The 21754-nt window shown below is 43.4% G+C and overlaps 3 protein-coding genes across 3 annotated transcripts in view; 2 read left to right on the top strand and 1 right to left on the bottom strand.

Moving 5' to 3' along the window:
• The window catches only part of Tiam2 (TIAM Rac1 associated GEF 2), a 140387-nt gene extending 135272 nt beyond the window's left edge, over positions 1 to 5115 (top strand). Inside the window, exons 24-27 of the mRNA XM_059272808.1 lie at positions 477 to 582; positions 1885 to 1972; positions 2511 to 2665; positions 3992 to 5115. Of these exons, the coding sequence (XP_059128791.1) occupies positions 477 to 582; positions 1885 to 1972; positions 2511 to 2665; positions 3992 to 4596 (954 nt within the window). The 3' untranslated portion in view covers positions 4597 to 5115. The remainder of the gene's footprint in view (positions 1 to 476; positions 583 to 1884; positions 1973 to 2510; positions 2666 to 3991) is intronic.
• The window catches only part of Tfb1m (transcription factor B1, mitochondrial), a 38095-nt gene continuing 21452 nt past the window's right edge, over positions 5112 to 21754 (bottom strand). The window contains exons 5-7 of the mRNA XM_059272806.1: positions 20933 to 21052; positions 6953 to 7080; positions 5112 to 5453 (exon numbers count right to left, since the gene is read on the bottom strand). Of these exons, the coding sequence (XP_059128789.1) occupies positions 5210 to 5453; positions 6953 to 7080; positions 20933 to 21052 (492 nt within the window). The 3' untranslated portion in view covers positions 5112 to 5209. The remainder of the gene's footprint in view (positions 5454 to 6952; positions 7081 to 20932; positions 21053 to 21754) is intronic.
• Positions 8739 to 19718, top strand: Cldn20 (claudin 20). The gene is made up of 3 exons (XM_059272807.1): positions 8739 to 9197; positions 16690 to 16753; positions 18784 to 19718. The coding sequence occupies exon 3, from the start codon at positions 18889 to 18891 to the stop codon at positions 19546 to 19548; it is 660 nt and encodes a 219-aa protein (XP_059128790.1). The 5' UTR covers positions 8739 to 9197; positions 16690 to 16753; positions 18784 to 18888; the 3' UTR covers positions 19549 to 19718.

Raw genomic sequence — 21754 nt, forward strand, 5'->3', positions numbered from 1 at the left:
ACAGCAAACATGGGAGAGCACACATTTCTAAGGCAGGCTATGGAAGTCTGCACACACGAGAGAAGTGGAATAGCTGCCCATGTGTTCTGAAAGATTAAGACAAATACCTAAGTAGAGGCCAAAACAGTACATGTGGTTCCATATAGACAGAGGTCTGTAAAGCTTTGGCTTTAAAATAATTTCTACCTTGATTCAAAACACAGACAAAAAGCCAAGACACTCCAAAGCACTCAATCCAAGCCTAGCCACAGACACCATAAGCCACCAGCAAGAACTGGAGACTGCAGGAAGGCGTGGCTGCCATCTTTGTGTCCCAGGAACTCACTGTGGCCCAGTCCTGGGAGGTCTTTGAGAACTGGGTTCACTTGGTTTATATGCATCTTAGATACCCACAGGAGTCCTGCATACAGATCAAGATCCCTCTGTTCACTGTACATGTGACTTTAACCCCTTCCTGGTGCTCTCTCATATTACAGCCCTCAAATTCCCGGCCTGCCCACAACTCTGCTGACTTGGACCCCTTTAAGTTTCGATGGTTGATCCCCATATCTGCGCTTCAAGTTAGACTGGGGAACACAGCAGGTAAACACTTGGGGGAATGCAACAAGAAACATTTTTATGTGTTTCATTCACATGGCATGAAAACACAGGAAATGTGTATGGGTGTCAGTCCGTGGTACTGTGGCAGCACAGAGCATGTGATGGCAGACGTCTGTTCACTTAGTGGTGGTCAGGGAGCAGAGTCACAGGGAGGGGTGAGGGCATTAGGAACTGAGAGCACACCTTCTCCCTAGGTCCCACTCTTAACAGGTTCTACCCCTTCCCCCAGCGGTACCACAGGTTAACCAAGTCTTAAAGTGCACGGGCCTTTGGGGACATTCCCAAGCCACAGTACTTGAGGATAATTTTTACATGTATTTTACTTTCTAGAAAAAAAAAATGAGAACAAGGTTGTTTAGACATTTCTTTACAATCTTGTTTTCTTCCATAAGTGGCATTGGATGGCCTTTATCTGCCAAATGCCTCTGCATTGTTTCTTCACCCCTGCAGTCAACAAATGTCAACATTTCCCTTTTTGCTGTATGCTTTGATACCCTAAAATCAGACAAAGATCCAAAAAAATGAACTTAAACATAGTAGAAAATTCCTTAATATTAAGAGAACTGCAAATAAAGAAAAAACACTTTACCTTGACAATCTTCCAAAGACCTTCTAGAATAACTAATTCTGCAATCACTGGTAGCAAGAGCCTTTGGGAACAAAGGGCCAACAGGCTTAGGTGGTGGCTTTTTTTTTGTTTTTTGTTTTTTTTTGGTTTTTTGAGACAGGGTTTCTCTGTGTAGCTTTGCGCCTCTCCTGGAACTCACTTGGTAGCCCAGGCTGGCCTCGAACTCAGAGATCCGCCTGGCTCTGCCTCCCGAGTGCTGGGATTAAAGGCGTGTGCCACCACCGCCCGGCAGGTGGTGGCTTTTGTCAGAGGGGCTTATGTTTCTAATGGGAGGGAGGGGGCTCTGTCACCCCAAGTTCCTGAGCAAATCCTCTTGTCTGTTCCAAGGATAGGGCTAACATCTCAAGAGTGGGAAGGAACTGGAATTGGGTAGCTGGGGCAAGAGGCTTGCCACAAATTTAAGGCCAGCGTGGGCTACAGAGTGAGATCCTGCCACACACGCAGCAAAAGCAAAACAAAGCCTAAAACTACCAACCACCAAAGAGGGATGGAGAATTTCATCTCAATTTTCTGTAGCTCTTTGTTAATATCTAAGAATGAGCTGTGGAAGAAAAGAGACAGAACTGAGGGGTGTTTACATTGTGGATATCTTAGGTATTCTCAACCATAGCATTTTGGCAAAGTTGTGGACTCTGGTTTCCGTTCCCTTTACCCAGGGACTGAAAACAACGCCCTATGGGAGCTGATTCATACGAAGTCCGAAATCGAAGGACGGCCAGAAACCATCTTCCAGTTGTGCTGCAGGTACCTCCCTTGACAGAGGGCTCTAAGACTTCACTGTGCCCTCTTTAAAGGGGGGTTTAGGGGCTGGAGAGACGGCTCAGCAGTTAGGATTATTTGCTGCTCTCCCACAGCACCCGTTGGGTAGCTTACAACCACCTGCAATTCTCACTCCATGCGATCTGACAACTTATGATCTCTTCAGCGCCCCCCAGCACCACACTTACCACATGTGGGATACACATATAGACACACACACAAGTGAATCTTTAAAGAGCGTGTGTGTGTGTGATATATCATTAGTGCCCTCCTGAAGTGTGGTATTAGGACACAGCTTCTGCCTAAAAGAAGCAACTGTGGGTCCAGTAGAATATATTGATCAGCTATAGAATGATCAATTCTCACCTCCTTTAAGTCAGAAAGGCCAGGCACACAGTGGTGGGGTAGCTTGCTAGCTTCTGAGGTGTGAGGGAGAGCTGGCTAAGACTGTGTTCACCAGGAAGGCCCACAATGAAGCAGCACGGACAGTGCCTACTGCATGTTCTTTTTTCTCCTTCCCCAGTGACAGCGAGAGCAAAACTAACATTGTCAAGGTGATCCGCTCCATTCTGAGAGAGAACTTCAGGCGCCACATAAAGTGTGAGTTACCGCTGGAGAAGGCGTGTAAAGATCGTCTGGTACCTCTTAAGAACCGAGTTCCTGTTTCGGCCAAATTAGGTGAGAATTCCATTAGCTGTTTCAAAGAAAACACGAGGTTGTAATACAGCTATGAGAACCAGGGCCCGTGCCCCAGACATCCTTTCATTAAATACACCTACCTCCAATCCCACATCCCTTCTATCAGTGGCCATCTTGTTTCTTCCTCTGAGAACAGGAGTTGGGGGGGGCTTGGCTTTGCCAGGCCTCCAGGTCAAAACTTAATTCACATCACAAGGCTGAGTAAACTCATTCTCCTGCTATGATTGCCAGCAGGTCATCAGCCAGGATCTGTTGGTCATCTTTCTACCTACTTTACAAATTTAGTGTTTTCTTTCTTCTTCTAAAATGTAAATTGCTTTCTGGTGGTGCTAAGGATGGAACCCAGGACCTTTTTCTCAACACTAGGTTGGCACTCTACCACCAAGCTACATTCTTGAGATCTTTGTTCTTGTTTGTAATCTTACAGGGCACACATTTTCTCCCTCTCACTCCCCTATTTGATCTCTCTAGAGCTTTATTTTTCTGTTCTGTTGTCAGAATCGCCTATGGTCATCAAAACTAATATGGCGCTAATGGATTACAGGAACATTCAAACTAAGAATTCTCTTTGAACAGAAGCAATCTCTCTCTCTCTCTCTCTCTCTCTCTCTCTCTCTCTCTCTCACACACACACACACACACACAAATGATTAAATGTGCACAATGTTAATTCTCTTAAAGTTGGTTATAAATTCCAGCAATGCTCAAGAGAGATGAGAACATTTTGGAGCATCTAGGGAAATAAACAGGGAAGCTAAGCGTAGAGATATGGTATATTTTCAGATTATAAGGTACTGTAGTAAAATATAAATTTGTATTAGTGATTAACTATTCTATTGACTCATTAGCAAAGTAGCAATTCTAGCCCTTATGATAGTTGGTACTTCATTATTCTATCTATATGGGTGAAGTTCTGGGAATCTTGAGAGTTTCAGGTATGCCTGGGGGTGTCGCTCAGTGGGCACAGTGCTTGCCTGGCATTAGCAAACTCTTCATCTCCAGCATGCATAATCTCAGCACTCAGGGGAAGGGGAAGGGGAAGAGGAACACAAGTTTAGGACTGTCCTCAGCTCCATAACGAGTTTGAAGCCAGCCTGGGCTACCAGAGACCCAACAACAAAAGCCCTACAGACATGAGTCAATTCATTGTTTGACATAACTACATGGGTTGGCCACCTAAATGCCCAGATAGATGACTGAATTCACATAAAATCTTCACATGAGTATTACAACCCCCAAGACCCTAACCCTACCTGTCAAATCTGTTTCTGTGTCATAAGGAGAAATGTGCTTTTCTCTCTGTAGCTTCATCCAGGTCTTTGAAGGGCCTCAGGACATCCTCCAGCAGCGAGTGGCCCAGTGAGCCCAGCAAGGGCAACTCACTGGACTCGGATGAGTGTAGCCTGAGCAGTGGCACCCAGAGCAGCGGCTGCCCAGTCGCTGAGAACAGGCAAGACTGTAAGAGCGCCGTGCTGGAGAAAGACCCTCCTGAGAGCCTGGCGGAGTTTCCAGATGGTCTCATCAAAGAAAGCGACATTCTGAGTGATGAGGACGAGGACTTCCACCAGCCTCTGAAACAGGGCAGCCCGACTAAGGACATTGAACTTCAGTTTCAGAGACTGAGAATCTCTGAGGAACCCGACATGCAGCAGCCTACCACAGGGCCAGGCGAGCAGCCCCGGCTGGTCAGGGGCCACTTTTGCCCCATTAAGCGAAAAGCAAACAGCACCAAGAGGGGCAGAGGAACTCTGCTCAAGGCGCAGACTCGTCACCAGTCCCTTGACAGTCACCCTGAAACTGCCAGTCTCGATCTAAATTTGGTTCTGGAGCAAGAATTCAGTGTCCAGAGTTTAACTTCCGTCGTTAACGAGGAGTGTTTTTACGAAGCACAGAGCCATGGCAAATCATAGGACCTGGGTGGTCGGTCACAATGCTCGGTAGGTTTTTAAACTGGTGGGAAAACAGAAACTGCGGGGAAACCATCTGTGTTTGGGTTTTATGCAGTATGTATTTTCCCACACAACTTGTTGTAAAGATTTAAGTTATTTTAATTTATTGTGGATCAGAAAACTAGAGATTAAGTTGGTTAGAATCTGTAAATTACTTAGCTTATATCCCTTTTGAGCAGGAATCAAATGATTTAGTCTTGTAATAAAACTGAATTCTAATTATTTTAAATTATGTGGGAAAAGTAAGATTGGGAAAGTTGTGATTAATAGCTTTTAAAAGGGTCCCTTCTTCAATCCTCTGGGCATTTTCTTTGAGCTGTTAGTTTTTTGCTTTATTTAAAGCACATTTAAGTTATTTTTATGTGGTTTTAGGGGCACAATGTGCGGATATTTCATTTTTGAAGGTTGTAATAAATGCTGTTTATACTGAACATGTATCTATGCAGTGTATATATATATTAAAGGAAAGCTTGGACTGTATCTACTTGATATTTATTGTGTCTTTACAGAGTGATGGAGAAATAAGCACGCATGTAGAGGACCCGCACTGTGGGTGGAGCCCTGAGGGCAGCAGTCAGGACTCACAGCTTCCTGTGCCATCTTCTTTCTCTTGGCCTTTTCTTCTCTTTCGCTTGAGCTCGTCTCTGAAGTTATAAGTAAAGAGCTGTGGGTCTTCATCACACATTCTTCTGTATACATCACACAGGCTCTTAAAATGCATGAGCGAGAGGTGGGTAGGCCGGAGAGTCGGGTCGACGTCTGCCAACTCTAACAGTCTTCCAGTGCTTTCGAGGCGCTGAGCTTCAGGGAATAACATTCTGAAAGGAAAGTGCGTGGGGGAGTGGGCTTTACTTACGTCACTTGAGGAACATCTTTGTATAAACGTCAAAAGGACACACTGATAGATGCCTGAGGCTGTTGGAGCCTCTTGGATACCCAAAGACTCTAGACTCACTGGAGGCAAGTCTAAGCTAAGATTTGCAAGGTGTATCCACAAAGGGAAAACTATCTCTCCAAGCTAAAACAAATGGAAAAGTTTTATTATATACATCCAGGGTATAGAGAAAGTCTTCAAAGCCCCTTACTCCAAGAGTGACTGGTTTTGCAAAGTGCTAAGTTGTCTGTTACTACCTTTAAAACTCAAAGTGTGCATTTTAAATTTCATTTAATTAAAGAGTGAACTTAGATGCCTCAAACTTGCAGAAGTGTGCCTGGACCTTGACCATGGAGCTCATCCAAAGGGTTTGGCAGAGGCCATGGTCAGAGAAGGATGAATTCTCCTAGGCTTATGATGACACACACTCCCCAAACTTTAAGGTGAGGTGACTTAGATCACGAGTTCAGTTCTAGGATAAAGAGGGTCTGGCAATTTTTTTTTTAACACATGGGACCACGTTGTAGTATGGTGTGACTGAAAGATATCAACAATCATCCTTCAAAGTCAATTTTGGTGTTTGGTCCATGTCTGTATAGAGGAAGGTGGACTGAAATGAATAGGGCCATTACTTAGTTGCGGGGGTGTTGCTTTGGAAACAGTAGGACTAGGCTCGGCCAATTAACTCCAGGATTTTCAAAAGTAAGATGTCCTTCTTGTGATCTCACCACCTCGAGTTAGAGCTACTATGTACAGATGTAGGAGTTATACTTAAAAATGGCAGGCTGAGAGTCAACACTCATAATAAAACATCCTTAAAGAGGGCTTCACAGGTTGCGCTAGTTTCTGGACACACCTGAAATCATTTCGTGCACTAACCCACACTTCCTCCATCCCTACAGAGAACCCAAATGGGTCTGTGTAAGTCTTAGAAAATGAACACTGTGCACTACAAGCTGAGCCCTTTTAAGCAGCGATCTTCTGACTATAATTGTGCCTAACTAAACATCTTGAAACCCGCTAGATAAGAAGTATTTGGTGTAGTCGCTGCAGGGCCATGGCTCAGTCTTACTTTTCTGGAAGGCCCACGTGCCTGTGTGGAACAGTGAGCCTGACAGAACAGAAGAGCTCCAGCTGAGTGGAGGCAGAAGACACTGTGATGACGACGACATGGCTGCTGAGAAGGTAGGTACGTCTGTTCTCTAGTGTGTCTGAAGGGAGAGACAGCAACTCAGCACAGACTGAGTCCTGCCTGAGCAGCCAGGGCCCTCCTAGCAGCAAGTCAGCCGAAGCTGTGCACTTGGGGGTTTTTAGGTTGTATTGTGGACCAAACCAAACCTATATGTGGCATCTAAGGTGAACTCAGGGCTTTTCCTCAGTGGTGGCTACATGGTGCTCACCACAGGATCTAAACCAAGAGTCATAGGTAAAAAGGATTCTTACCCAAGCCCTCGGTGGCAGTACTTCCTTCGGAACTGGAACACGTTCTGAACAACTTTCTCTACCAGCTTGAATGGCTGCTTGATCTTGGGCTGTATCAAGGGTGTAAAGTGGACCACTCCTACATCAACCTTCATTGAGAACAAACATATTACCATATGGCAGAAATGTGACTGAAATTTTTTCCCTTGGTCCTGAGGATCAAACCCAGTGCTTCCTGCATACTTGGCAAGCACTCTAGCTCCAAGCTATGTCCCGGGCCTTAAACAATTTATCTTTGGAAATCATAGGAGCATGGGCTCTCTAGCCATTCCCAGGAACTACTTAGTGTGCTTGTATTTTCTCTGGACACATAAGCAGCAAAGTTTTGGATGGCTGCAAAAATCCCATGGGGCTGCAACTATGATGCATACTGGTGTCCACTAGACCTGTGCCGGATGGTCACTTTATTTCAAACTGTGGAATGACAACAGCCTGTGTAAGCCCATCTGCATGACCGTCAAGGCCAGCAGGAAGGCAGTAGTTGACGGCGGGCATTTTAGCTTTTGGAAACATACAATAAGCTGCAGTAGCAGCTTTGACTGTAGGGCTGGGATCCCCCAAGGACCACTTAGTGCTGAACTCTACAGAAAGGGATCATTAGGACACCAGCTATTTTGAGTACAGATGCTGATTACTCAGCTGAACTGAACTCATGTGCGGAGTCCACGCAGCAAAGAACTTTCAGTAGCAACTTCACATGCACCAAGAAGCAGAGGCAGGACTGGTAGGGAAGACCGAATTTTTAAATGTCACTGTTGGACAGTGTTTACACTACTACCAGCTGTTGAGACCACTGAATAACCAGAAGACGAACTTTTCAGGCCTATGTGGTAAAAGTGATTTCCAGTCTTTTTCCAAAAATGGACTCCTGAATGAATCATTACTGTAACACAGGAAAAATGCAAAGTAAAGGCGGGGGGGAGGGCAGTGGGTCAGAGCAATCCTGGTGAGCACCCCCCAGAGGCCCGGCAGACGCCACAGAAGGGGAAGCCTCTCACTGAGTAAAGCCCTCGCCTCGGCCCGTTACCAAGCACAACAATTCAGGCAGCCTGGGCAGTGCTGCTGCTTTTCAAAAGAAAGTCTTATTCTCCAGTCCCTTTCTGGCTATCATTCTCTCAGGTTGAACTGTTTTCCAAATTTCTTGTGGCTACATAAATGGCCAACAACATATGTGTGTGTGTGTGTGGGGGGGGGGAGCACACATTGGTTTGTTTTTATGTGGAAAGAAAAATAAGGGGCTAAGATGTAAGACCTGGAGAGCAAAGCACGTGAAGGTAAGTTCAGCCTCAGGTGAAGGGGCTTCCTGGGAACAGCAATAGTCTCCCCCACAGTCCGTCAGGCCTTGCCAGCCAGCTGACCCACACACCCTCCTCTCTTCTCCATACACAAGCATGACCCCTGTAGCTGTACCAACTGGACGTAACTGACAGTAGATCTTTGACCACAGGGATGGTGTAGGTGGACACACAAGATCGTTCTCAACAAAAGTGAAACTGTCCACGGGAGGGCCTTTCTACACCCAGGAAGGGGAAGTAGAAGAGATCTGCTGGGTAAACTGGGGGTGGGGGTGGGGGTGGGGGATAGGAACTTGAGGGAGCGGGTTGGAGGCAGGACGGAGGAGGAGAGTAATGAAAGAGACATCTTGATGGAGGGGCATTTTAGGGTTAGGGAGAAACATGGTACCAGGGAAAGTCCCAGGAATCCTCAAGGATGACCTCCGCTAAGACTCCTAGCAATAGTGGAGAGGGTGCCTGAACTGGCCATCTACTGTAATCAGATTGGTGACTACCCTAATTGTCATCATAGAACCTTCATCTAGTAACTGATGGAAGCAGATGCAGAGATCCACAGCCAAGCACTGGGCTGAGCTCCTGGAGTCTGGCTGAATAAAGGGAGGAGGGACTATGTAAGTGGGGGAATGGGTTGGAGGGGGAATGTCAAGGTCATGATAGGAACACACAGAGACAGTTGACCTGAGCTCCTGGAAGCTCATGGACTCTGGACCAACAGTTAGGGAGCCTGCATGGGACCAACCTAGGCCCTCTGCATTTGTGTGACAGTTGTATAACTTGGTCTGTTTGTAAGGCTCCTAGCAGGGAGACCAGGACTGCCTCTGGCGCCTAGCTGACTTTTGGGAACCTGTTCCCCATGATGGATTATCTCGCCCAGTCTTGATGCAGGTGGAGGAGTTCAATCCTGCCTCAAGGTGATGTGCCATGCTTTGTTCAAGCCCATGGAGATGGAGGAGTGGATGGGGAGGGGGGGAGGAGGATGGGGAGGGAGGAGGGAGGGGAAACTGTGGTCAGTATGTAAAATAAAAGAAAAAAAGTTAAATAAAAAAAAATCTACCAAACTTCAGACCTCTTTGAAGATTATTATGGTGAACAGTTATAAACACTAAGTACAGTATTAAATGTTCTTAACACTCCCTCCCTCACCTTCTCTCCTTAATAACCTTTAATAACTTTTCAATTTAATAACTTTTCAACTGTGTTCTTTAAGTTGCTTTATCAATTCCTCTTGTTAATATACACTTCCTATACGACAGTCTTCAGTCTGCACAAAACACACCGAGATGCTTTAGAGAGACTAGTAAGGAGGGAGCTGTGGAGACAGACTGGGGCTTTCAGAACGTAGGTACTGCTACAGGCAGAGAAGGATGGATGGCTCACTTTTAGGGTATCCTGGAAGGAAGGGACAAGGTCCTTAAGCTGGGAAAGGAGAAGCTCCTAGATTTACCAGAGTGACTATCAAAGAACCATCCGACCTCCCACAAACCCTGACGTGCCCGTCTTCACCACTTATCTTCATTCTCCAGGTCTGGGAAGGTCCTAGAGCACCTTCTGTACTTCATCGATTGTCATTCTGTGAGGCCCTCTACCCTACATTTGTACCCACTGGCATCCCGCCTCGCCTCCCTCTGCCACCTTCTGCAGCCATCTCTGAGGTTTCTCACCTGATTCTCCCAAATTCACAGTCAACTCTAAGAAGTTCTATTGTGGTCTCAGTGTCAAATCACCTTTCAGCAACAAAACAAGTCAAAACTCAAACAACAACAAAACAGCATGAGATAAAATGTAGCCTCCATCCAACCCGGAACTATGAAACAGTGTCAGAACACCGAATGAGGTACAAATGCTGCTAAGATCAAAGGATGCTCCAGTCTCCTGGCATGTAGCTGCCACGTATAGCAGTATTTGTGGATTTCATAAACTGGCTTCCTCCTTCCTGCTTAACCTCATCCCTTTGCAACACAGTTGTGCTTGCTCTATTTAAATGGACTGAAAATGCTACAGAACTGTAACAGCATCCTATGTAAGCTAGCAGACTTCGAGAGTTTGAGTATTCTTCTGGTCTCCAGTCAAGTAGCCGTTGTATTACAGCTGAAGGAAAATTCCCATTCACAAACACAATACTACATGGCAGAACTCTAAACTCACTGGCTGAGAGCTCAGTCAGCAACTGTCCTGCTTTGGGAGGATCACTCCTGTTCACCGTCTCTGCTCATTCCTGCAAAAGCATTTCTGGAAATTACTGAGTGATGGAGGCCATTTTTCTCTAAAACTACATAGGAAGTGTGGTTGGTGACTATGGTAACAGACACAAAGTGCTTTTTACTTATAATTGAACACTTATTTAATACAACCACCATTCTCTTTTTTTTCTATTGAACTTCAAATCTATTGAGTTAGAATAAAACAAAATCAGAAGAAAAAAGAAATAGAGGAAAGAAAAAAGATACTTGATACACTTAAAATACGCCAGCTTCATTGTGGTCCATTGGTATTGTAGCTGGGTGGGACTGATTGCTTCCTGCACTTGGAAGTTTCCATAGCATCTTCTAGTACTATGAAAGCTAGTTCTCACAGGGCAGAGGCTTTCAAGTCAGACACAGCTTGGGTCCTCCAGGTCTTATTTCTGAAGAGCATGGTGTCTTTAGCAATTAACCTTCAACTTCTGAGAAGCAACCAAGGGCAATAGCTTATATTGTTTTAGGTGTCCCTAAGATGCCCTTAAATAACATCTTTTTTTTTTTTTTCTTTTTCAAGACAGGGTTTCTCCGTATAGTTTTGGTGCCTGTCCTGGATCTCACTCTATAGACCAGGCTGGCTTCGAACTCACAGAGAGCTGCCTGGCTCTGCCTCCCGAGTGCCCAGCTAAATAACATCTTGAAAGGGGTTATCATGCCTGATGCTGAAGTTTTTTTTCTTAGATGGTCTATGGCTCTTAGGAGGAGCATGATCAAATCAAGTGGGGTAATTTAAACTATACAATGACGTCCAGCATGGCACGATAACCCCGAGGATGCAATAGTGGCACTGACACGTTGGTAACCAGCAGCTCTCTGCTTGTATGTAAGACCTGCTCAACGGGAGGGAGATCAGGACTGAAATCTAGCCAACTACTGGGGCCAGTGACATCATGGCTGTCAGAGGACCTACGACCACTGTTCTACTAAACCAGCATGGTTCCTACCTACATTCTAGAGATCCTTAGGTGTAGATCTCACCCTTCATCAGAGAATTCCCTTCGCAACAAAGACCACTGCAGCAAACTGTAACTGGTCAATATGTAAAGAACCAGGAATCTTGGGGTTCCCAGCTCCAACTGATACATCTGCAACACAACTCCTGCACCTAAGGCTCAGGGAACATCTCAGGAGAGGGGCAGAAATAACGTAAGAGCCAGAGGACCAGAAGATCTGCTGTGAGACTCTGTCTCCTAGGAATGCCAGGAGACACAATAACATGCTTGCTGGAACAAGACCTGAAGAAGTGTACTTCCAATAGGCATGTTACCATGGTAGGGAAAATGTTATGGCATCCCACCAATAGATCAAGAAATACAGAATGCTAAGAGCAGGGAAAAACTGGTTATCCAATACCAAGTGGTTAGCCCCGAAATTATATACATATAAGCAATGCTTACATGGACTGCACAGCTTGTATTTTTATATTTAGGTGTACTCACGTGTATGTGGGCACACAAGTGCACTCGCGTGCGTGCACACACAGGGATATGTAACAGTAACAAAGGAAAAGACATGATTTTGAGAGGGAACAAGAAGGGAGGGTATACAGGAGGAATTAGAGGCAGGAAGAAAAGGGGGAAATGATATAATTTTAGTCAAATAAAGGAGAAAAAAAAGCCCCCTGTGGGGAACCAATGAAGTCCTGAGTGAACGTGTGTAATTGACATGAGCACAGCCATGTCAAGGACCCCAGTGCCTCAGGCTCACAAAGATGACCAAGCTTTCCTCTGGGTCACACTCAGGAATGGCAAAGCCTTTTTCAGGTCCAAGAAAGAATGCCATCAACAACTGACCTTTAGCTAAAACCAGTGTGTACAGAAACAATCAGCCACAGCTTCCTCCTCCCACAGCACTTCAACCTGAAACTGCTCCCTACAGAGACCTCTCAGTGAGATGAGCTAACTGCCTCCCCTTACATAATAAACCTGTCTCTTACCAATGTTAATATAGGTGGATGCTAAGATGGTATATGTTTTAATAGACTAAAGATGACCTTGACTACACTGTACATATTCATATTCAATCAGATTTCCTGACCTCATGAACATGCCTTTCCTTGAATCTATTTCCTGCATAGTTCACCTGCTGCCATTTTTTGTTTCTTCTAGTACAGCAGCCTCCCAGAGCTGACGTATTTAAATCCAAGTGATAGCCAGAGCACCATGTCACCCACAAACCCCACCAGAAACAAACTTTCTGATAACTTTCAGGGCATTGAAAGTTAGTGGCCTTCGAGGTCCTTATGGATACCCCTCATCTTCAGGGATCTTCAGGTTTCCTCTCCTAGAGCTGGCAACTCTGTCCTTCTCTGAGGCTATTATTACTGGTTATTAGGAGCATGTGATGAGAAGATAAAAGAAAAATCAGAGTGCTTGATATGCTGCTGTTTATAGACTACTTAGGTGACTGATTCCAGAAAGAAAGAGAGGCCAGCGATATTAGCTGGGTTAGCATCAATAATCAACACAATGCAGTAAAAGAATCTCACAAAAGTTTTTCTTCGATAAATGAAAATAGATGGGACTACTCTGCCCCAAACAGACTTAGCATGAGTTATAAGTGGAGGTTTAGATGTGAAGTGCCCACACACACACACACACACACACACACACACACACACACACACACACTTTCTGAAGTGGTGTTGGCGTGGACGTTGCTTCAGAAGCTGTATTGTACTGGGCCTTGTTTCTAGTCCTGCAACTTAGTCCTTTATAACCACAGTTAAGCTTCTTCACTCTAACTGGGTTTTCTTATCAGCAAAATATAGACTCCTTTTACCTCACAGGCTGTCTGGAAATTAGATGTTACAGTGCCTTAACCAGTGCATAGTCTCAGCAGTTCAGTTCATAAAGAGTGGATATTATTAAAGATCCCAAACCAAAGAATTCCAAAATTACTTGAGAAAGTCTAGTCCTGTTTAAAAATGATTAAATTTTTGATCATTCAAAGGCAATTTATAGCTTCACTAATACTTTATATACTGAAAAGCAATGAATTTTTCATTCAACAAATACTTATTAGACCCCACTAGGACCCAGGACCACGCCCAGCTCAGGAGCCCTGGTGTGGTCAAGTGGACAGAAAGCTTTCCCCATGGCAGGGCTACATTGCCACACTGCTGAGCCTCAGAAAAGCAGAAGAGGTTCTGAACTCCTGTAAAGTCAGAAAAAAAAAAAAAAAAAAAACCAGTTTGCTGAATGAATGCATGTTGTGGACAGAAACAAAGATGACATTTAGGATTTGAGCCTTGCCAAGTGGGAGGAAGCGTCAGCTTTTACATATACAGAGTACATGTGGGGACGGCAGAGGGGACAGTTTTGCAGATCTTTGAATCCGGTCCTGTCAAGTCAGCAGATGGAAGCACAATTGGGGTGTTCGGGAAGAAGGCCTTAGCTAAGGGGGGGGGAGGGGATAATATTGATCTTGAACGGTCTCTGTGGACTTCAAAGACTTCTCTTTAATATCCACATCAGAAGTTGATAATGCGATGCATTACAGTTCTAAATATGCCCCTCCTTAAGCTTCATTCAGCAGGCTGTCAGGACCAAGAGGAGGTCTTTCCATCTACCTCTCATCTGCCAGCTAAAGGGTATCTGCATGTTAACAGGCCCTGGCAAGGAGTCAAACAAAGCAGGCACCGAGCGAGGGTGGCGGCCAGGCTGCTTGGGAAGCAACAGTAGTAACAGTGCTGTTCCCACTGGTGCCTACCGTCCACTCTACCCCAGCCAACATCCACAGAGATCATCTGCACACTTCTGCAAGACCAAGTCTTTACTAAAGGGCATCACGGCTGAAGAGAATCCAGACATTAGACTTCTAAGGGAGAAAAACAGTGACTTGCCGAAGTGGGAGAAGATTAAGCAGATTCAACAGAACACTAGGAAAACCCAAACATTTGAAATATGTTTTTCTATTAACTACTTTTAAAGAAACTACTAACATCTATCATGTCTTAGCATCTGCGTGTTTCTTTTGCTTCTTCTTTGGCTTTTTTTTTTCTTTCCGTTTTGTCCTATGCTGGTTTGTTTTATTTTTATTTTCACGTCTATTTTTTGTACATGCCTGTTTGTATTCTACTGAGAGAAAAAGAGAGTGTGTGGATTAGGGTAGGTGGAGAAGTAGGAATAATCTGGGAGGAGTCAGGGGAGGGGGAAGCCATAACTGGAATATACTATATGAAAAAAAAAGTTTGAAATTTAAAAATCTAATCAAAAGGTTACTTTCTTTCTGCCCAATGGCCATGTAATTTATAACTTGTAAAATTAAAATTATTAAGGAAAAAAAAACCTAAAAGGGCCGAGGGAAATGCATCTGTACAAATGCTCATGGCCCTAGCTGTTACCTGCCATGCTTCATTTATCATTTTGTACTATTTCTTCACATTCTCTGCAGTCTAGCTCACATGGTCCTAAGACTCTCAGGGAAGAGAGAATGTGAGACAGAACACACCCATCTGAGGGTTTACAGACCACATTCTACTCAAATATTAACTAAAAATTTTAAAGAAAAATCTCTTCTGAGTGGTTTTTAAAAGTTAACAATTTTTGGAGTCTTCGTTTCACGCAAGACAACAAGCAACAGAATAAAAATTAAAGTGACAGTCTCAACTATCATTTGCAAAGCACACTCCAGTTAACAATATTTCAGACAGGATTCTCTGAGGACATAAAATTGTATCTTCCAACACTGCTAAAAATTCAAAACTAAATTACAACTATGACTAAAACATAATAGGAAAAGAAAAGAAGGCCTTTTGTGAGCACCCAAAGAATCCCTGCTCTGTGCACAGCAGCACAAAAGCATCTTCTGCTTTCAGGTTTCAACAAATCCTGTTGTAACAACAACTCCCTCCCCTCCCGCCTCTCCTCTCTGAGAGCGAGAACCTGGTATTTATTTTCTAGCACCGTCAGCGGTTCTCACCTCTCATCTCTGAGTAGCTCTTTATTTGCTATTTTCACTCTAACTTGTGGGCACTTCATGGGCAACGTTCAGATCTCAGAACCAGCCTCCTACATGTGGCTTCTCCCATCAGACACGGAAGACGTCTGGAGTCAACTCCGTGCGGTTAAGACTGTAAGGGCTCCCAGGAAAAGGTATGGAGAGCTTCTAGACTGTTTTGGCAGCTAAGTACAAAACTCAGAGTAGTGCTTCATTTGATTTAGAAGTTACATATGTTAAATACTTTTGGTACGAATGAATCTTTTCTGGAAAACTAGCTTTAAGTTTTGAAAAAAAAAATCGACAGACTTCCTTTCGGCAAGCAGTTCATAAACTGGACACTTCCAGGTTCTGCTCTCCATGTGATGTGTTCTGGAAATGTGAGTGCTCTCCCTAAAGATTCAAGTCTCTCGCTTTGAGGGACTGCCACAGCATTTCCTCATCACTGCTGTCATTACTACAATTGCTGAACTAAGTGTGCCTTGATTCTCCACCAGCCTGAAACCGAGGGAATATGCTATATAAACTTATGCCTATGGCTGGAGAGGAAGATCCTAAGGGCAAGAGAGAATGCCAGCACATTTGTATACCTGGAGCGGGACAGTAACCTTCATTTAGAGAACATGTTCTTCTTTAACTTAATTCTCTTTGCACAAGAGGACATGAAATCTTCTGCAGAAAGCAAGTGTTGCGCTAACTAGATACAATGTCTTAGTATTTACTTGCTTGTTTAGACTGTCTGTAATTTATTGCTGCCAGGACTTGTTAATTATGACAACAACTGACTGCAGGTCTGTAAGACACCGAAGTGTAGAAAACATTGATGGAAAGAAAAGGGCTATAATGGAAAAGCTGGATAGACTGATCAACATATAAAAACTATCCCAGCAAAGCAAAAGCGAAAGCAAACATCAGGATGATCTTAGGTAGTGTTAACAGTGATCTCAACTGCTGGAAAACTCCTGGGCTGGGAAGAGTCTGTGAGACAGTCTCATAGACTGACACCTGAACTCGGCAGCTATTGTGAAACTGTATACACACATGTGCTTGAACTCGGCAGCTATTATAAAACTGTATACACACATGTGCTTGAACTCGGCAGCTATTATAAAACTGTATACACACATGTGCTTGAACTCGGCAGCTATTATAAAACTGCATACACATGTGCTTGTCCCCCCAACCTCCGCCCTCTTAAGCTTTTATCTTTCTGTTTTGGTTATAGCGAGGAAATGTGGAAAACAGAAGCAAATTGCCAGCAGCAGATTCATCGTCCTAAGACCACTGAGGTTTGTACACACACTGAGTCATATGAATATAAAATCCCAGAGGCTCCTCCTCCTCTAAAATCATGGGACTGACAAACAGAGAACTCAATCCGGGCAGAGGGGGCTCTGATGTCCTAGGACTGGCTTGCATCCACGGCAGGTCTGTGCTTCCCACAGGCCCAGATTAGCATCACTTCAGGTGTTTAAGAGGAGCCAACATCAGCATCTTGGTGAGAAGGGAAGCCAGAGCACTGTCCCAGCCACACCTTCCGCAGGCCTATGTTTTCCTGGGGAGCACTGCAGTGGTAAACACAGGGTGACAGGAAGGACAGAGAGGAGGCAGCCCTGCAGAAGACTGTGGCATGGATGCTTCCACCTCAGTACACTGACTTGACAAAATGATGTCACTCAGGGTCACAGCTGAGGTTTCTTTCAGCTCTAGGATTCTAAGAAAGTTAGGTCAGCCCAAGGAAGGATAAGAAAAAAGCCAAATGTCTCACTTTCTGGAAGGATACTCAAGTCCAGAGAAAGAACATGAAAGCAGGCCCACCTCTAGGCTATTTGGTTTGAAGAGGCTCACAGTGCCAGTTGTGAAGTAAGTGCATGTAAAAGTCATAATAGTCACCGTAGTATATATATCATTAAAAATTACTTCAGAAAGACAAAAAGTAAAAAAAAAAAAAAAAAAAGCCAATATTGCAGCATTCCCGAGAGCATCATGCTGCTCTCAAAGCAGTGAGTCCTATCAGATGGAGCACACAATGGTAGAACAGGAATACGAACATGGAATGAAGTATAACAAGTGGTGGGGTACCAGTTTACCTACAGCCAACAATGTGGCTATTTCTGGAGTGGACTTTCACGATTTTCTGTCACTGCTTCTGAATCATTTAGTGTAACATGAATCTTTTTTAAAAGGTCTTATCAATAAAAACAAACCTGGAGCCAGGTAGAGGTGAATGCTGCCAAGATCAGAGAAACAGAACAAGTCACAGCCAACTTCACCTGGCCAAGTTCTCAGCTGATCTTGTTTCCTCAGAGTAGAAGCCTCTTGAGTCCCCATTGGAATCGATCTCAGCTGAACTGTGCTGCAAAAAGCTTAAAAAGGCTCTAGTTCCTGGTCTTCATGCCTTATCTTTCTGCTTCCTGCCATCACTTCCTGGGATTAAAGGTGTGTGTCACCATGCCTGGCTGTTTCCAGTGGCTTTGAACTCAGAGATCTGGATGGATCTCTGCCTCCGGAATGCTAAGATTAAAGGCGTGTGCTACCACCGCCTAAACCTTTGTTTAATATAGTGGCTGTTCTGTTCTCTGACTCCAGATAAGTTTATTAGGGTACACAATATACTGGGGGACACAATATCACCACATTTAGGGGAGTCAGTTTTGCAGTTGAACATTTCTGGATTATAACTGGGAAGGATTCTGGTTGCAAGTAGAAAGGATAGTACTAGGGACATAAGCTAAATAAATGCTAACCTAGGTAAGAACTGCGCAGGACTCTAAATTCCTTCAACAATATCCTGGGTCACACATGGTGTGTGCTGAATGAAGATTTAATTCAAACCATTTTTCAGTTCTTAAGTTTTCCTATATCTATAAATTATTTGGACACACATTTAAACTATTGTTTTTTGGTTATTTTCATTAAAATCAAAGTTATTTAAAGTGATCTACAATGCTAATAAGGTTCTAGATCAGACACCACAGCTACATTTTGAAGTTTCTCAACGGCCTAACAAGGTATATGCCCATTTCATAGACATTTTCAGCATACTTAGGGTCTTATGTGGATAGCTCTACACATGCCACGAATCCAGCCAGCACTGGTTATGATGCTAAACTCAGTAGATTGCTATTCTGCAGGCCTCCTTAGGAACCTTTCTGAGATGGCAGCATCCTCATCCACTGTGTATATGCCTGTGTGTACATGTGTGTGTATACATGCATCATAGAGACAAGGGTGCTATTCAGGTGTTCTGGCTCCTGTGGAAAGCCTTCGATTACTTATTCTTTTCCTCCCCCAATTCTGATTCTGCTTCTTTCCCTAGCTTTTGTTACCTGGTTCTCAACTGCACAGACCAGGTACCGACCTGACCACGCACCACAATTAACCATTGGGATCTCCTAGGAGAACAGAAGTGAAGAGTAACAGCATGGCCTCGGCGGGTCTCCAGCTCCTCGCTTTCGTCCTGGCCTTGTCTGGGGTCTCGGGGGTCCTCACCGCCACTCTGCTGCCCACCTGGAAGGTTACTGCAGCTCTAGGCTCCAGCATTGTAACTGCGATTGTACAGGTGCACGGGCTGTGGATGGACTGCACGTGGTACAGCACTGGGATGTTCAGCTGCTCTCTAAAATACTCCATCCTGTCTCTGCCCATCCATGTGCAGACCGCCAGGGCCACCATGGTCCTGGCCTGCGTTCTGTCTGCTCTGGGGATTTGTACTTCGGTAGTAGGAATGAAATGCACTCACTTAGGAGGGGACACACACACCAAGAGTCAAATTGCTTTTGCTGGAGGAATCTGCTTCATGATTGCAGGGATCTCTGGCTTAATCCCAACAGTGTGGTACACCAAGGAGATCGTAGAAAACTTTCTAGATTGGACCATTCCGAAAAGCAACAAATATGAACCTGGAGGAGCCGTCTACATCGGGTTCATTTCGGCGATGCTACTACTTATCTCTGGTGTTATTTTCTGCATTTCTTATATAAAAAGGAACCCGAAACCATGGATCTACCCTCCCAAGCAGGAACATGCCTCTACCTGGCAGCCAGAGAAGAGGTTAGCTTACAACCTGAAGAATTACGTGTGAAGAGCTGTGCAACGAACATGCAGTGAGGCTTCTGGGACGTGCTAAAACTTTATCAGAATGAAGAAAACAAAACGAAACACTCTTATGCTTAGCTTCCTTTACAAAGAGTACAAAATATCAAAAAAATTGTGAGGTACTTTAAAATGCCAACAAACTACCGTCTACAATTATATGTCTTGAATTTATTTTATTTTATTATTGCATTCATGTTTTATTTAAAAGTATATAATTGAAAGAGGCCTGACTATATTAATAAGGTGATGAGTGACAGCATTTATTTATTTTTAAAGATATATTTTAGAATAGTTTTTCGTAGTTACGAAGTATAAAAAGTACCTTCTCTTGGTGTTGATCAAGAATATTGCCTATTTTGCCCTCTGGTGGGCAATGCCTGAGTAGCCTGCGTCTGTTTTAAAGCAACAGGATGTGGAGGAGACTCTAGGAACACAGCACCAGAACTCACGCAGATGTTGCCACCCCAAGCCCCAGCTTCCACTCTAATTTTTATATGTGTTATGGTATTATAATATATGCAAACTAAACTTAGGTAGAATGAATGAACTGGTAGACGCTACTGCAGCACACAAAAGCCAATGTAAGCACAAACTAAAATATGGCACTTTTGAGGTACAGCCAACTGATAAGAGCTCCGTTTGCTTTAAATTACCCAAGGCCTGCTCTTTCTTCTGCACCCAGAAAACAGATACGTTCATTTCTCCAATTGCTTAGATTTACCCCATTCCAATGAATCTCACAGTTAGCACTCTTTGACTCAGTTACTTTTTTTTTCTTCCTCTGAGACAGGGTATTAGATAAGCCACACTGCCTCCTGTGTGCTTAGAGACATGTTCTATTACCCTCAGCTTAGTCACTTTTAAGTTGTACTTTTCCCTCCAATTTTATTCAAGTTAACAAAAACACTGTTGTTCTCTTATAAATGAGCATCTTCAGTTAAGAGAAGTAAAATAACTTTTAAAGTATAAAGAATGTTTTTAAAATGCTTATAAATTATGACATGTAATTAAAATATTCTAACAAAAATTTGGACTTTTCATAGGTGCAAAGAAACACTGTAGTTTTGTAGTAATCTCCTTGCTAATGTATGCTAACTGAATGCTTATAATACAACTGCTAAAGGAAGAAGACTGTGCATTAATAACTGAGGAAGTGGAAAGATGTTTATGTGAATAAATAATCTGCACTTGTGTAAATAGAAAAGAGACGAAAATACTTCAATTCACTTACTTAGTAGACCTTCATGCTCTGCAATAGTCATGTTGTAATAGAACAGTTGCAGGTAAGTTTGAGGTCAGAGAGATCATGTCCTATGAAGTATCTTCAGTGGAACATACAACAATTCACACTCATATACATAAACACTCACCTCTGGTTTGGGAACAAAGGCTTTTCCGGGAATTGTAAAGAGGTGCTCAACATTGCAGAGGTACTGGGCCATAATGGAAAGGCGACTGCGCTGTTGGCTTCCTGTAGTGGCTACAAGTCTCTGCAGAAGGCCAAAAGTAAGGTTTAGCAAATAGTTAATCCCATCATTTGACTCTCATTTTTAAAGACAAATTATATATGTATTATCTCTCTCTGTCTCTCTCTCTCTCTCTCTCTCTCTCTCTCACTCTTCCATGCTATTTGACATAATCCATGTAGACTTAGGGAACAAACATCATTAGCTGAGATATGCTGTAGAAATGTCAGTTGTATCATGTATAAGCACTGAAAAAAAATCACATAAACAAACTTCTCTACTAGTGACTGCTGGAGATTTTCAAGCTACTGTTATATTCTACAACAGAAAGTCAGATGTAAAACAAACATTTTATAAAGAAATTAGAAATAAAGAGGAACTATAAAGGTGGTTTTAAAAGTACTTCCTTCAGTTTAATAAACCCTTGAAGATTCAAGAACCTTTGAAATACAGACGGTTCTTGACAAATAATTTATGCAAAAATTAGGACTTTTCCTTTTAAACACACACTCATTTTTTAATTGAACTAAGCACATAACAAATTGATAAATAAAATGCAATTTGCATGAAAATCCCAACCAGATTTTTAAAAAGAACTTCAATTTCATATATAACATATATAAAATTAAACTTCAGATAAAAATTATATAGTATCAAGAATGGTTAAGACACTCCTGAATAATATCAACAATGCTCATGGGAGACTTATCCTACCTGATATCAAAA

Source organism: Peromyscus eremicus, chromosome 8b (assembly GCF_949786415.1).
Source record: "Peromyscus eremicus chromosome 8b, PerEre_H2_v1, whole genome shotgun sequence".
In the NCBI taxonomy this organism is placed as follows: domain Eukaryota; kingdom Metazoa; phylum Chordata; class Mammalia; order Rodentia; family Cricetidae; genus Peromyscus; species Peromyscus eremicus.